Genomic DNA, 13,515 nt, shown 5'->3' on the forward strand with positions numbered 1-13,515 from the left:
CAGCAAGGCGGATGCAGACACAGAGGTAAGCAGGCAGGGAGGCGTCCCGGTGGAGGGGAGGACACAGGTGTGGCGATGCATCTACAAGACCCAGAACCACCGACTGCCAGCAGGCCCCCAGAAGTGGGGCAGAGGCACGGGGAAGATTCTCCGCCACGGCCTGAGGAAGAGCCAGCCCTGCTGACGTCTTGACCTAGGGCTTCTGGCTTCCAGAACGGAGACAATAGCTTCGTGTTACCATCACCTCCCAGGTTCTGGTACTCTTCATGGCAGCCCCAGGAGACTGCCTACGCACCTGGGACATCCCTGCCTCCTCACGGCCCGGACACCCGCTCTTCCTGTCCCCAAACACACACCAGCTCACCACACAGGGCTCTTTTTACAAGAACAGTGAGGACTCGAGACCAAACCCCATCCCCGGAAATCCGGGGGGGAGCCGAGGTTCTCAAACTGATGTGCTTCGCTGTCTCTGCTACTTTGGGGACCTCGCTTGACTGGGGGTGGGCGTTCAGAGGGGAGAGGAGAGACTGTCTTTGCTGGAAACGAGGCTCACGTGCAATCAAGAACCACTGGGCTCACGATTCCTTCGACATGCTCTATCCAGAGCAGGCAACCCACAGGGGTAGAGGTTAGAGGTCGTGGGGACGGCGGGGAAGGAGGGTGAGGAAGTGATTACTCAACGGACCCAGGGTGTGTCTATGGGTCATGATGAAATTCAGAAACTAGACAAAGCCAGTGCTTGCACACCTTGGGAATGTGCTAAGTACCACTGAACCATATCTTTAAAATGGTTCGTTGAAGGGGACCTGGGTGGCTCAGTCGGTTAAGCTTCTGACTCGGGCTCAGGTCATGATCTCACGGTTTGTGAGTTCAAGCCACGAGCCAGGCTCTGTGCTGACAGCTCGGAGCCTGGATCCTGCTTTGGACTCTGTGTCTCCCTCTCTTTCTTCCCCTCCCCTGCTCGCACTCTGTCTCTCCCTCTCGCAAAAATAAATAAACATGAAAAAAATTCAAAATGGTTAATTGTACATTATGTGAGTTTCACTTCTTTTTTTTTTTTAATGTTTATTTTTGAGAGAGGGAGAGAGAGAAGAGAGAGAGAGGAGGGGCAGAGAGAGAGGGGGAGACACAGCATCCGAAGCAGGCTCCAGGCTCCGAGCTGTCCGCACAGAGCCCGATGCGGGGCTCAAACCCACGAACCGTGACATCATGACCTGAGCCGAAGTCGGACGCTTAACCAACTGAGCCACCCAGGTGACCCTCACTTCTTTTTTTTTAAGAAAAGGACTCCCCGGCCTCTCCCCAAGGAAATGCCCGCCACTGTGGCCCAAAGCCCTGACTCCTGAGTGCAGATAACCTGGCACCAGATGTAAGCTGAGCACCAAAGAGCCAGCCCCCTGATGAAAAGAGTTTTTACAGTTTCCCAATAATCAACATGGGGCAGGTGCACCAGGAAGAGAAACCACAGGTTTATTGAAACTCAGTAAGGGCAAGTTTTTTACAGGAAAGACAGGCTACAGCCAGCAAGGCCGGACCCCCCTGAATGGAGAGTGGTTTCCCTGGGGGAAAGGATGCCCGGCACACTTCCCTTGTTATACTGTGAGAGAGCTCTTGGGAGGGGAGGCGAGGGGGTCAGCAGAAGTGTCCACCTCCTCTCAGAACCCCTGGGCCCTGCCCCAGGACAGGCACATCCTACGTGTCTGATGTACGAATGCACGAGTGAGGAATGAATGAGTGGGTGGGTGGATGGATACACATCCCAACCCAGTTATTTAGGAAAGACTGTTTATGAAGAGGATAACGCGTTCTGGGGCCAGGAGACCTCTGAGAAGGAGCCCACTACATGCTCAGCTGCTATTCCTCATCGCCGTGGCAGAACGGAGACCAGAAGGCAGGGCAGAGGGGGTGGCGAATGACAATCACATCCTGGGGATTCAGGACAATGAGGGAACCCTACACCACCCCTGGGTCCCTCAGTGCACTAGCTTTCTAGGGCCTACCGTAACAAAGTACCATAACCTAGGTAGCCTGGAACAAACTTACCATCTCACAGCTATGAATGATAGAGATCTGAAATCAGCTCAAGGCTCTAGGGGAGCGTCCTTCCTTCCCCTTCCTAGCTTCTGGAAGTTGCCGTCAACCCGCGGCTTGTAGCCACGTCACGCAATCTCTGCCCCTATCACCCCATGGCCTTCTCTCTGTGTGTCTGTTTTCTCTTCCTAAGGATTTACCAGTCATTGGATTTAGGGCCCACCCTAATCTTCGCCAGTCACACCCGCAAAGACCCTACTTCCCAATAAGATCACTTCCAAGGTTCCGGATGGACGCGAATGTGGGGGGATGCTATTCAACCCAACGCACTCAGTCATGGCATGCCTTACAAGGCAAAGGCCACTAGGGGAGGACCGCCCCCCTTCCTGAACTGAGCTACTTCGGTACAGTAAGAGGTAGGCTTCTTGCTGTGTTACTGATCCCGGGGAAGGAGGGAAATCTGTGGTTCCCCACGTGACCTGCTCTCTCATCCCCAAATCTCAGAGTCCTCTGCACAAGCGGGAGGCAGGAGAGGGAGGCGTTCTGGTTTCTGGAAAAGGAGAGGTTGATGCCCGTCAGCGGGTCATAAGAGCAGCCAGTAGCCTACACCCTACGTAACAGGGGACAAAACAAAAGCACGACGCGAAGAAATGAAACACCTTCTCTCTCGTCCTCCCATCACCCGTGGGGTCTGGTGGCCTGAGAAATGAGGTAGCCACAGAACCAAACTGTCCAGCCAAGGGCAGTAAAGGAAGGAGGGGGAAGTGGGGGAAAATGATAATTGTTCTGCGCTGAGCACGAGGGCACTCTACAAATGGCTCTCGTCTAGTCGTCCCAGCGTCTGTGCCTCAGGGATGGAAGGGCAGTGAACAGTGACGACGAAGAAGGAGGGCAGCCTGCGTGCATTCCAGGGGAGCAGCTGAGTCCTTCTCGTGAACTCGTGGTTTTGAAAGGCAAGGCTCCAACAAGCCAGGATGGGAGGAAGGAGAGGAAGGGCATTCATGGTCTTTATCTAAAAAAGAAAGAGATAGGGGGCGCCCGGGCGGCTCAGTTGGTTAAGCATTGGACTTTGGCTCCGGTCACCATCTCGCGGTCCGTGAGTTCGAGCCCCGCGTCGGGCTCTGTGCTATTGGCTCGGAGCCTGGAGCCTGCTTCGGATTCTGCGTCTCCCTCTCTCTCTTCCCCCTCCCCCGCTCTCTCTCTCTCTCTCTCAAAAATAAACAAACATTAAAAAAAGAAAGAAAGAAAGAAAGAAAGAAAGAAAGAAAGAAAGAAAGAGAAAGAAAAAAAGAAACAGATATTTCAATCCCACTTGCTCCCCTTCTCCAACCCGGAAGTCCAAGAGACAGGAAGTCAGAGAAAGACAGCCAGACAGGAAATGGGAAGCAGGGGAAAGGTCCATGCAGGGAGAGCATGGTCTCAGCAGCACGCGGCAGGCCAGTCTGAGGAGAAAGGCAGCAAGCCATGGACCCCCTTTACTGGGATAACCAGAGGCCTGAGGGACAGAAATGTGGACTGTCGGGTCTGTGCGGTTCTACGTTACATGCAGCAAAGCCCCCTTCTTATCCCTAAACCTCAGTAATACTCCCTGGTGTGAATAAACATCAGTGGAGACCGTACTCTCAAATCAAGGGGGTAGGGGACTAACGGGGTAAGCGGACCAGGCGGAGCACTGGGAGAAGACATGTGAAGCAGAAGGCAACGGTGACTGTCTGGAGACTGTAGGCAGCCACCCCAGGTAGCCCCAGAAATCCCGGGGGGCGGGGAAGGACACTAAGGACCTCTCATAGGTCCGTGGGGAGGGCTTCAGTCATTTCACTGGCATGTTGGGGGAAAAGGCAGAAGGACTTAGTTCCAGTTCTACAGGGAAGGGATTACCTCCGCTTTAGACCCAAGCCCAGCAAAGCACAGAGTATTTCCAGAAGCTGGACAAGAGCACAGGTGCCGGGGGATGATGCTACAGCGTGAACCGAGGTCTGATCTAAGCCAGAGCTCATGCCCTTTCCAACCACCCAGCTTCCCTGAAACGGACATGGATTCTTCTCTTTTTTTTTTTCCAGATCAGACAAGGCCCAGGCCATGAGCAATGACGCAGACAGGCTGCAGCTGGTACACAGCCATTCCCAAGAGTTCTTCCAGTCTCATCAGAAAGAGGCTGGGGGCGCCTGGGTGGCTCAGTCGGTTCAGCGTCCGACTTCGGCTCAGGTCACGATCCCACGGCTCGTGGATTCGAGCCCCGCGTCGGGCTCTGTGCGGACAGCTCGGAGCCTGGAGCCTGCTTCCGACTGTGTGTCTCCCTCTCCCTCTCTGCCCTCCTCTGCTCACTCTCTGTCTCTCAAAAATGAATAAAGACGTTGAAAAAAAATTTAAAGAAAAAGAGGCTGAGAAAACATCACCCTCAGCAAAGGAAGATAAAATAAAGGCCACAGTAACTTTGTGTGTGGATTCCTGTCTTTGCAAAGCCCAGGCCTGGGCCCCAAATAATGACCGGTTCCACGGGATAAGTGAGTATTCCAGCTGTGGCCTTTGTGAAGAAAAGTGAAAGGTAGCAAAGCAAATAAACTTCCGAGGTCTTTGCCGCCACGCTGACCCAGGGGAGCCCCTTCCTTCCCCGGTTTACCCATATTGATGATGGCGGGGGGCGCTGGCTGAAACATTCCAGGTCAGCAACATGGGCGGTGATCTTGCAAAAGAACTATCTTCTCAGTGATTTATGACTGGGAGGGTCTGTGTATCAGGAAGAAGGAAGGGTCTCCCCTAGGAGGGACTCTGAGGGTCCGAGCCCACTCGCAGGAATAGACATGGGGCATCACCCCTTAGCAGCTCCCCCCACGCTTGACAGAAAACGAGCTCCTATCCCCAGACCCGTGCACAGCTCCCCGTGAGGTCCTGAGTCGAATCCGAGAACCCCAGACACGTCAGCACGGTGTGCAGAGGGAGGGCAGTCACTCAGACCTGGTGGCCGGGAAGACGAGGGGGGAGGAGTGGCGACTTTCCCCAGGGATCAGACACTCACAGTAGGAGCCGCCGAGCAGCAGCGGGGCCCAAGCATCGCCATCCCCGGCCCTGAAAGTCACTTCCCGGCATCCTGGCCACGGTCCTGTTGCCCTGCGGGGAAATCGTGTGCAGAGCGATGGGGCCCTTTGCAGAAACAGATTCTACACATGGCAGTATTGTTTGCAGTAACGAAATAGCTGAACACCACCAACACTGTGATCTTTTATTTTCTTTTTTTGAGACAGAGAGAGAGAGAGAGCACAAGGGGGGCAGGGGAAGAGAGAGAGAGGGAGAGAATCCCAAGCAGGCTCTGCACTGTCAGCACAGAGCCTGATGAGGGGCTCGATCTCACAAAAGCACAAGATCATGACCCCCAGGTGCCCCCACACTGATCTTGAAGTCAACCAGCATGTGCCTTTTTTTGTTTTATGTTTATTTTTCAGAGAGAGAGACAGAGTGTGAGTGATGGAGGGGCAGAGAGAGGCAGAGAGAGACACAGAATCCGAAGCGGGCTCCAGGCTCTGAGCTGTCAGCACGGAGCCTGACGTGGGGCTCGAACTCACGAACTGTGAGATCACGACCTGAGCCGAAGTCGGACGCTTAACTGACGGAGCCAACCAGGTGCCCCAGCCAGAGCGTGTCTTAACCTGAAACATTCACGGTTAAAAATGTATCTTCCTAGGCTCTCCCCAGCTTCCGGCGTGCACAGATCTTTATGCGTACTCATCCAAAATGGACGAGACCATTCAAATTTGGGGAAGAGGACTTTCTTTTTAACATCTTAAAAAAATGAACCACCTAGGATGCATTATGCTAAGGGAAATAAGTCCATCGGAGAAAGATACATACCATAGGATTTCACTCATCTGGAAACTAAAAACACCAAATGAGTAAACGAGCCAACAAAAAGCAGGATCAGACCTGTAAATACAGAGAACAAACCGGTGGTTGCCAGAGGGGAGGGGTGCAGGATGAGCAAACATGGGTGAAGGCGGGGGGGGGGGGCGGCGGTGGCGGGGAGGGGATCCTGGCTTCCGGGGACGGAATGAATGTCATGGGAATAAAAGATATAAGCCTAGGGGATATAGTCGATGATACCACAACAGTGTTTATGGTGACAGACGACAGCTATACTCGGAGTGAGCACAACGTAACATATAAACTTATCAAATCGCTACATTGTACACCTGAAACTAATGTCACATTGTGTGCCAACTATGCTCAAATAAAAATAAAAAAGAATAGGGGCCCCTGGGTGGCTCAGTCGGTTAAGCGTCTGACTTTGGCTCAGGTCATGATCTCGCCCGTGTGTGGGTTCAAGCCCCGCATCGGGCTCTCTGCTGTCAGCATGGAGCCCGCTTCAGATCCTCTGTCCCCCTCTCTCTCTGCCCCTTCTGCACTCATGCTCTCTCTCTCTCTCAAAAAATAAACTTAAAAAAAATAAAGAAATAAAAAAGAATAAAATATCTTTTACAGTAAAAAAATTTAATTGTGGTAAAAGACTTACATAATTCACCATCCGGAGCGTTTTTAAGGGCACATATGAGTAGTGTTAAATATACCTGCATTGTTGTAAGACAGATCTCTAGAACCTTCTCATCTTGCAAAACTGAAACTGTAACCATAAACAACTCTCTCCATTTTCTTTTAGTTCTGAGCTTTAAAAATCCTATTAATAGACTATGGCATGCGGTAATTCATTTTCCAGTTCAAAAGTTTCTGGAAACATTACTCATGACGGACTTGAAAAGAATCACCACCTTCCTCTGCCCCGACCTGAGGGTTCACAGGAGGACGGTAAGAACAGAACAAAGAGAGCAGAAGCAAAGGTAAATGAATTTTTCATAAATAAGAGTTCCAGGAAAAACAGGCTCCGGGCGGTTGCATTCAGACCGCAAAGTCACCTTAGGTCTGAGCGGCTTGAGTTGGTTCGGTAATCTCTGCCTTTGGCCTCGTGAACTTGCACAAAGGGACCGTGCCGACCACAGGGCAGGGAGCAAGGTTCACTTGCCCACGTGGACTTGGGGGCCCCTGTGCGGCCCCAGTCCCTCAGATGGGACCACCACCGCGTGGCGTCACAAAGGCCAGCTCCCCTCTGGGCAGACTGCTAAGTAGCTGTGTGAAGAAAGAGGGCCCTAAATATTTGGGGTGGGAAAAGAGAACCATTCCAAGTCTGCACTTGAAACCCACCTGGAATTCACACTGTTAACGCTGTCTTTGTGTTTAAGTTGCCCCATGGACCTATCTTCAAACACACACACATCCCAAGAATAACTTCACAGGGAAATATTTATTTCATGAGACTCTCACAGGATGCCCTTTGCCCCTTACCAACAGCGGATGAATTCCTGCCCACAGACAGACACCGGGACCTTCTCTTTAAAGCAAGCAGACACAGGAGCACACAGGACCGCTCACATACCCTCCTGCACCTGGGTCTCCAGTCTACGCATTCCAGAAAGCCTAGAGGCCCTGGGCCGCAGCACACGGGACCTGTGATTGCAACTCCAGCACAAACCAGCCCCATAGGAGGCCCAGGTCCCAAACCAGGCTGGCCTCGAACATCCTCTCTGGATCAGCCTTGAAAACGCACACGCCCTTGGAGCCAGCGATCCTGTTTACCGTAACCGAATGTTAAACGCCAATCCTATAAATTGCATGATCCTGTAATTTAGACAGTAATCGTGGAAGCACACAAGGGCCCAGAAACAAAGACATTCCTTGTGCGGTTCTTTATGGAACCAAAACACTGGGAACAACTGAACACCACACTGCAAGGCAGACTAAAAACAGGACGTGGTCAACAGACTAGATGACACATTCACAAGACAGATGGTCTCTAATAATGGTCTTAATGACATAAAAAAGGTTTCACGATCTAGTAAGTACAAATAGATAACAAAGAATCTGTCTGGTGCAAGTGTGAGTAGGTAGGTAGAGAGGCCCATCTCTCTCACCAATGCAGAGTTTGTATTCTAAACATTCATCCTTGGCGAAGCAAGAATGTGGATATTATGCGATTGAGAGAAAGGCAGTAAGTGACATTAAACATGCTTTGAAAACACAGCAAATGTGTGGGGGGCTGGATGGCGACAGAAATGGCCTGATGGACACTGTAACACCTGAGAACATCAGAGCTGGTGGTTTACTTCCTCCAAGTAGGGGAACCCCAGAAGTGGCAAGCCCTCACTCTCTTGTTGGGCAAGGATGGTAAGGAAAGCTATAACCCAAAGCTGAACACCTTGCACCCTAGGGACCGACTGCAGGTGGACAGGGATGTGGAAATTCCTACAGGCCCCGATGAAGAGCCTTAGGAACGTTCTAGGAGCCCACTTCCTTCCCTGGAGATGTCCAGTCAGGATGAAGGGGCTGCCATCCACAAGGCTTCCCATGGGCACAAACTCACAAGTCCTGAAAGGCCAGACGGAGCCGGTCATGAGCCAGACCAGATCAGCCTGTCCAGAGCAGGTACCAGCAAGGATCCAGACGACACGTGTGAATTCAAGCCCGCCTCTTCCTGCCACCCTGAGGTCACACCCAGATGCCACTGTGTGAAAACAGGCCACGGGGAATACAACGACCTCAAGGGACAAGCGTTTACCCCAAGACACAGGCACCCAAGCAAAGCGACTTCAACCGAAAAGAGGCGACGTACACGGCCACACGTACCCACCCACGGTCTGGGTAGAGGAAGAGTAGCGGGAACACTCTACCCAGAGTAGCGGGAACACTCAAAGACAAGGAAACATGCCACCAGAAATTCGCTCTAGTTTTTTTCTTTTGCTTGCTTCTGAGTGGTGGTGTTGAGTGAATTTTCAACCTTGAAACACGCATCATCTTAAAATCCCAGTCGGCAAAACCACAGCTGGTACGTCCATTTGCTACTACCCCCCAAATACCCGTGGTGTTTCCGAGGAGGGTCATGGGAGATTTTTATTTACTTCCTTTCTGCTTCGCTCTGTTTTCTAAACATTCTGCAATAGATGTGGTATATATATATATATATATATATATATATATATATATATATTTTTTTTTTTTTTTTTTTTTTTTTACACGAGAAAAAGATTGCTTGGCACGTCTGTAGTCACCTTGGCCAGGCACCCGTTCTCCACCAGCACCCCACCTGCAGCAAACACGGAAAAGCAAGCCCACCTGGCAGGGGACAGCCCAGGATCTCCATCCTCATACAGATGCTCCCGTTGTCGAACCAGGACCGTGGATTTATGCGGATGTAGCGGGCCACCATGGGGACAGGCAGCTCGTTGAGAACAGGGATCTCTTTTTCACTGTTTCCTTCAAATATCTATTTAGGCATGAGGGGGAAAAGGGAGGATCTTTCAGAGCCTGATTACCAAGGGATAAAAGGGTCAGTAAACTATTCACTCCGTAAGACTTCACTGAGAAACGCCCAATATGCGCTGGGCATTGAGGGGAGAAGAGAAATGAATCAGGCGTAGACCCTGCCCTCAGGACGCCCCCAATCTCCTGGGGCAGCGGGGAGAAAAGGAGGAGGTAATAGATAATCCGGGCGAAAGCTCTTAGTGCCATGACAGAGGGACAGCCACGGAGCTCTGGGATTTCAGAAGAAGGGAAGGACCAGACAGAGCTTCAGGGAGCAGGTGGCGTGTGAACTGGCCTCAAAGGCACACTATTTAGATCTGTAGGGACGGCAGGGATTCTAGAGAAAAGCAGCAGCAATGACTGGAGAAGCCCAGAGGTGGGATTCAGAAAGAGCAGAGTAGCTAGCTCACTGCTACTAGAACACAGGAGGAGCGTGTGCAGGGGGTAAGAACGAGAAAGAAGGTTGAAACCGGAGGCTGCCGTCAGATTGTCCAAGACTCTGGACACCACGTTAGGAAGGACGCGCCTGAGAGCCGGAGGAAGAGGGTGGCGTGGTCAGAACCGGCGGATCTGGAGCGGATCACGGAGCGCAAAGATGGGGGTCACTGAAGAGGCTGGGGAACTCCTGTCACTGAGCCGCTGCGAGGGACCCCAGCATACTGCACGTGCCACCAGTCTCCCAAGGCTGACCTGGGAGCTGTGGAAGACACTGCGTCCCAGCAGCTGGGATCGCACGTTAGCTCTAAATGGGCCACCTGGCCCTGAGCTTCGGGGCACGGCCGAGAGGGGCGCTACCCGTCATCGGCGTGAGTGGACGCGGAACCCACAGACAGTGAGGGGGCACCCACGGCCTCTCTCCGCACACACCCGCACAGCCGGACACCAAGGGCATGCACAGAGGGAAGAGGAAACTCACCATGTCTCCCGATCCATTCTTAACAGTGACCCACGTATGGCTGTCATTGCTCACCATGACCTTGTAGGAGGTCACCCAGTCGCTCCTAAGAGAAAATAAAACGTCACTGGGACTACACGTTGTAAAAGGTCCACCTATTCCCTGTAGAGGCATAGCACTGAGGGAAGTGCCGTTAGCCCCCGAACAACACGGTTATGAACGGCACGGGTACACTTCTACGCGGATTTTTTTCAATCCAGTTCAGTACTATAAATGTATGTTCTCTTCTTAGATTTTCTAAGAGCGTTTTCTTTTCTCTAGCTTATTTTATTGTAAGAATACAGCATATAATACGTGTATCATACAAAATATGTGTTAATTGACTATTTATGTTAACAGTAAGGCTTCCTTCTGGTCAACAGTAAGCTGTTAAGTTGTTTTTTTTTTTTTTTTTTTCATTTTTAAATGTTTATTTGAGAGAGAGAGAGTAGGGGAAGGCGAGAGAGAGAAGGTGACAGAGAATCCCAAGCAAGTTCTGTGCTGTCAGCTCGGGGCTCAAACTCACGAACCACAAGATCATGACCTGAGCTGAAATCAAGAGTCAGACGCCTCACCGACTGAGCCACCCAGATGCCCCAGTGGTTAAGTTTTTAGAGAGTCAGAAGTTATACCCAGATTTTTGACTGCACAGGGTGTCGGCACCCCTAACCCCTGCATGGTTCGAGGGCCAACAGCAGGTCCCAGAGGTGGAAGACGCTGTTTCACACCCTGGTCCCACTGCTCACGCTCCCTGTGGCCTCGGCCGGCTAACCGACCCGTCTGTGCCACTGCTGACTCATCTGTAAAAAGAGGGTCTTATAAGCACCAAGCGTAAAGGATGAACGTGAGCCTTCGATGGTTTAATACTCCTTAAACACTTAGGAGGGTGCCTGGTCTCTGCTCAGCTCTACCTGTTGATCACACATAAAGACACAAGCGTTTACGTATTTCTTGATTCTGCACATTACATCACACACAATAGTCGAGTTCCACGTGGAAAAACAACCTCAGTAAAAACTGCCAAGTCCCTCTAGAAATTTCCTTTGGAAAATGACTTGGGAACATAACACACTAGACTGACTAAGAGACGCTGGGCTTCTCCTTGGCTGTCACAGCTACTGAGACAATCCCTCCACCCCCAGCAATGATCCAGTGACAGCTGGACCCCAAAGCCAGACCCGCCATCACCCCCCACCGCGCAGAGATCACGGAGGTGACAACGGCCATGAATGGACTTCCCACAGTGGGGGTCAACCCGATAGACCATGCGAAACAACCACCTTCGCGAGGAAAACACATCTTTTTCCCTCGAGCCTCAGTCGTTTATAACATTCGTTGTTAATCGATACGGAAGATTCTTTCTGAGCACCATCCTTTTTAATTTTTAAAATACTGAACTAAACACCAATGTAGTGATCCTCTGGAACATTCCGCCAGGTGAAGCCCTCGGAGCCCTTCTTTTCCTCCTGTGAAGTCCTCCTGGACTCAGGATCCAGGTATATCCCGCTACGGTTCTGAGTTTCTGAATCAGTGCTGCCTAGTAAAGTTCACGTAGAAAGATGCGCTGCGTCTATTCATTGTGGCTCATCTGACTTGTGAAAATCATTCCTAGGTGCTTTTATTCGTGCTTGGAAACAAACCCTCCCCTCTAGCCTTCTCTCTCCCCTTCTGTCCTCCTCACCAGCTTCGTCTGAATGCCTGCCGGAAGCCAGAAGCTGTCCAACAACCTGTCCCCCACCCCCGGGAGGGTGAAGGCTGAGCCCACGCCTGGAGATTTAGATGCACCAGGCATGATTTCTGAAAGGCATCTCGGCACAGCTCAGGTCTTTTGCGCTGGAAAATAGCCTTGCCCCGAACAGCAACCCGTTTCCCACATTCAAATAACCTCCAAAGGCCTTGCAACCGCAGCCCCTTTTGTTATCTGTCTGTCTGCTACTAACACCCCCACAGTGACACGGCAAGGCAGCCCGCAGGGGTGAAGGGCGCATCCCATCTACAGAGACGGAGGTGGTGGCCTTAGGAAGCCTCTGAGTCAAAAGAAACACACAAGGGACACCTGGGTGGCTCAGCCGGGGAAGCATTCGACTCCTGATTTCAGCTTCGGTCATGATCTCATAGTTCACGGGATCAAGCCCCACGTCGGACTCTGTGCTGACAGTGTGGAGCCTGCTTGGGATTCTCTTTCTCCCTCCCTCCCTCCCTCCCTCTCTCTCTCTCTCTCTTTCTCTGCTTCTCCTCTGCTTGCATGCGCACTCTCTCAAAATAAATAAACATTTAGGGGCGCCTGGGTGGCGCAGTCGGTTAAGCGTCCGACTTCAGCCAGGTCACGATCTCGCAGTCCGTGAGCTCGAGCCCCGCGTCGGGCTCTGGGCTGATGGCTCAGAGCCTGGAGCCTGTTTCCGATTCTGTGTTTCCCTCTCTCTCTGCCCCTCCCCCGTTCATGCTCTGTCTCTCTCTGTCCCAAAAATAAATAAACGTTGGAAAAAAAAATTTTTTTAAATAAATAAATAAATAAACATTTAATTGAAAAAAAAAGACATACAAATGAGAGAGGGGCAGAAAGAAAAATTAAAAAGCTCTAATAACAATTTCTCAAACTTGAAACAAATGTGGACAAATCCGCAAGTTATGTTTGAAGGGCAATTAATTGTTTACGTGGCTCTGACCTCTCCTCTGGACCGCACACCTCCATCATTTGTTCTGTCTGACCTCTCTCCACTTCTCATGCCCCACCTGAAATTGACCTCGCCCCAACCGACTGATACATGTCTCCGCTCTGAGCCCCAACCTGGGCCAGACCGAGCCTCTGCCTTAGAAAAGGTACTGGCATCCCCACAGGGGAACAAAATCCCTGGGTCCTCTGTGGCACCCCACTCTCTCTCCCCCCACCTGCCCACCTCCACTCAGACCATCACCAAGTTCTGCCAATTTCACCTCCCGGGTTGTTTTCTAGAATCTCTCCAACTCTCTCCAACCTCACTGCCACCACCCCAGCCCATTCTCTCTGGCCAGGACCGTTGCATTTCCCTCCAGCTGGTCTCTTGGCATTTAAACTGTCTCCCCATCTATCCTGCAGTCAGAGACTGGCTTTTCTAATGAAATATTATCATGTCACCACCTACTTCAAATACCACTCGCTGGTGGTAAAGTCCCAATCCTCATGATGTTCTAGAAGCCTCTTGCTTACCTTTTGCTTTGTGTGCTCTTTC

The 13,515-nt window shown here is 51.4% G+C and overlaps 1 protein-coding gene across 5 annotated transcripts in view; it reads right to left on the bottom strand.

Moving 5' to 3' along the window:
- The window catches only part of CPXM2 (carboxypeptidase X, M14 family member 2), a 145,122-nt gene that overhangs the window by 35,265 nt on the left and 96,342 nt on the right, over positions 1–13,515 (bottom strand). For all 5 annotated transcript variants that reach the window (XM_023241053.2, XM_023241051.2, XM_023241052.2 and 2 more), the window contains 2 exons: positions 10,289–10,373; positions 9,184–9,334 (listed from right to left, as the gene is read on the bottom strand). In XM_023241053.2, coding sequence (XP_023096821.1) covers positions 9,184–9,334; positions 10,289–10,373 — 236 coding nt within the window. The remainder of the gene's footprint in view (positions 1–9,183; positions 9,335–10,288; positions 10,374–13,515) is intronic.

This window comes from Felis catus, chromosome D2 (assembly GCF_018350175.1).
Source record: "Felis catus isolate Fca126 chromosome D2, F.catus_Fca126_mat1.0, whole genome shotgun sequence".
NCBI classification, from domain to species: domain Eukaryota; kingdom Metazoa; phylum Chordata; class Mammalia; order Carnivora; family Felidae; genus Felis; species Felis catus.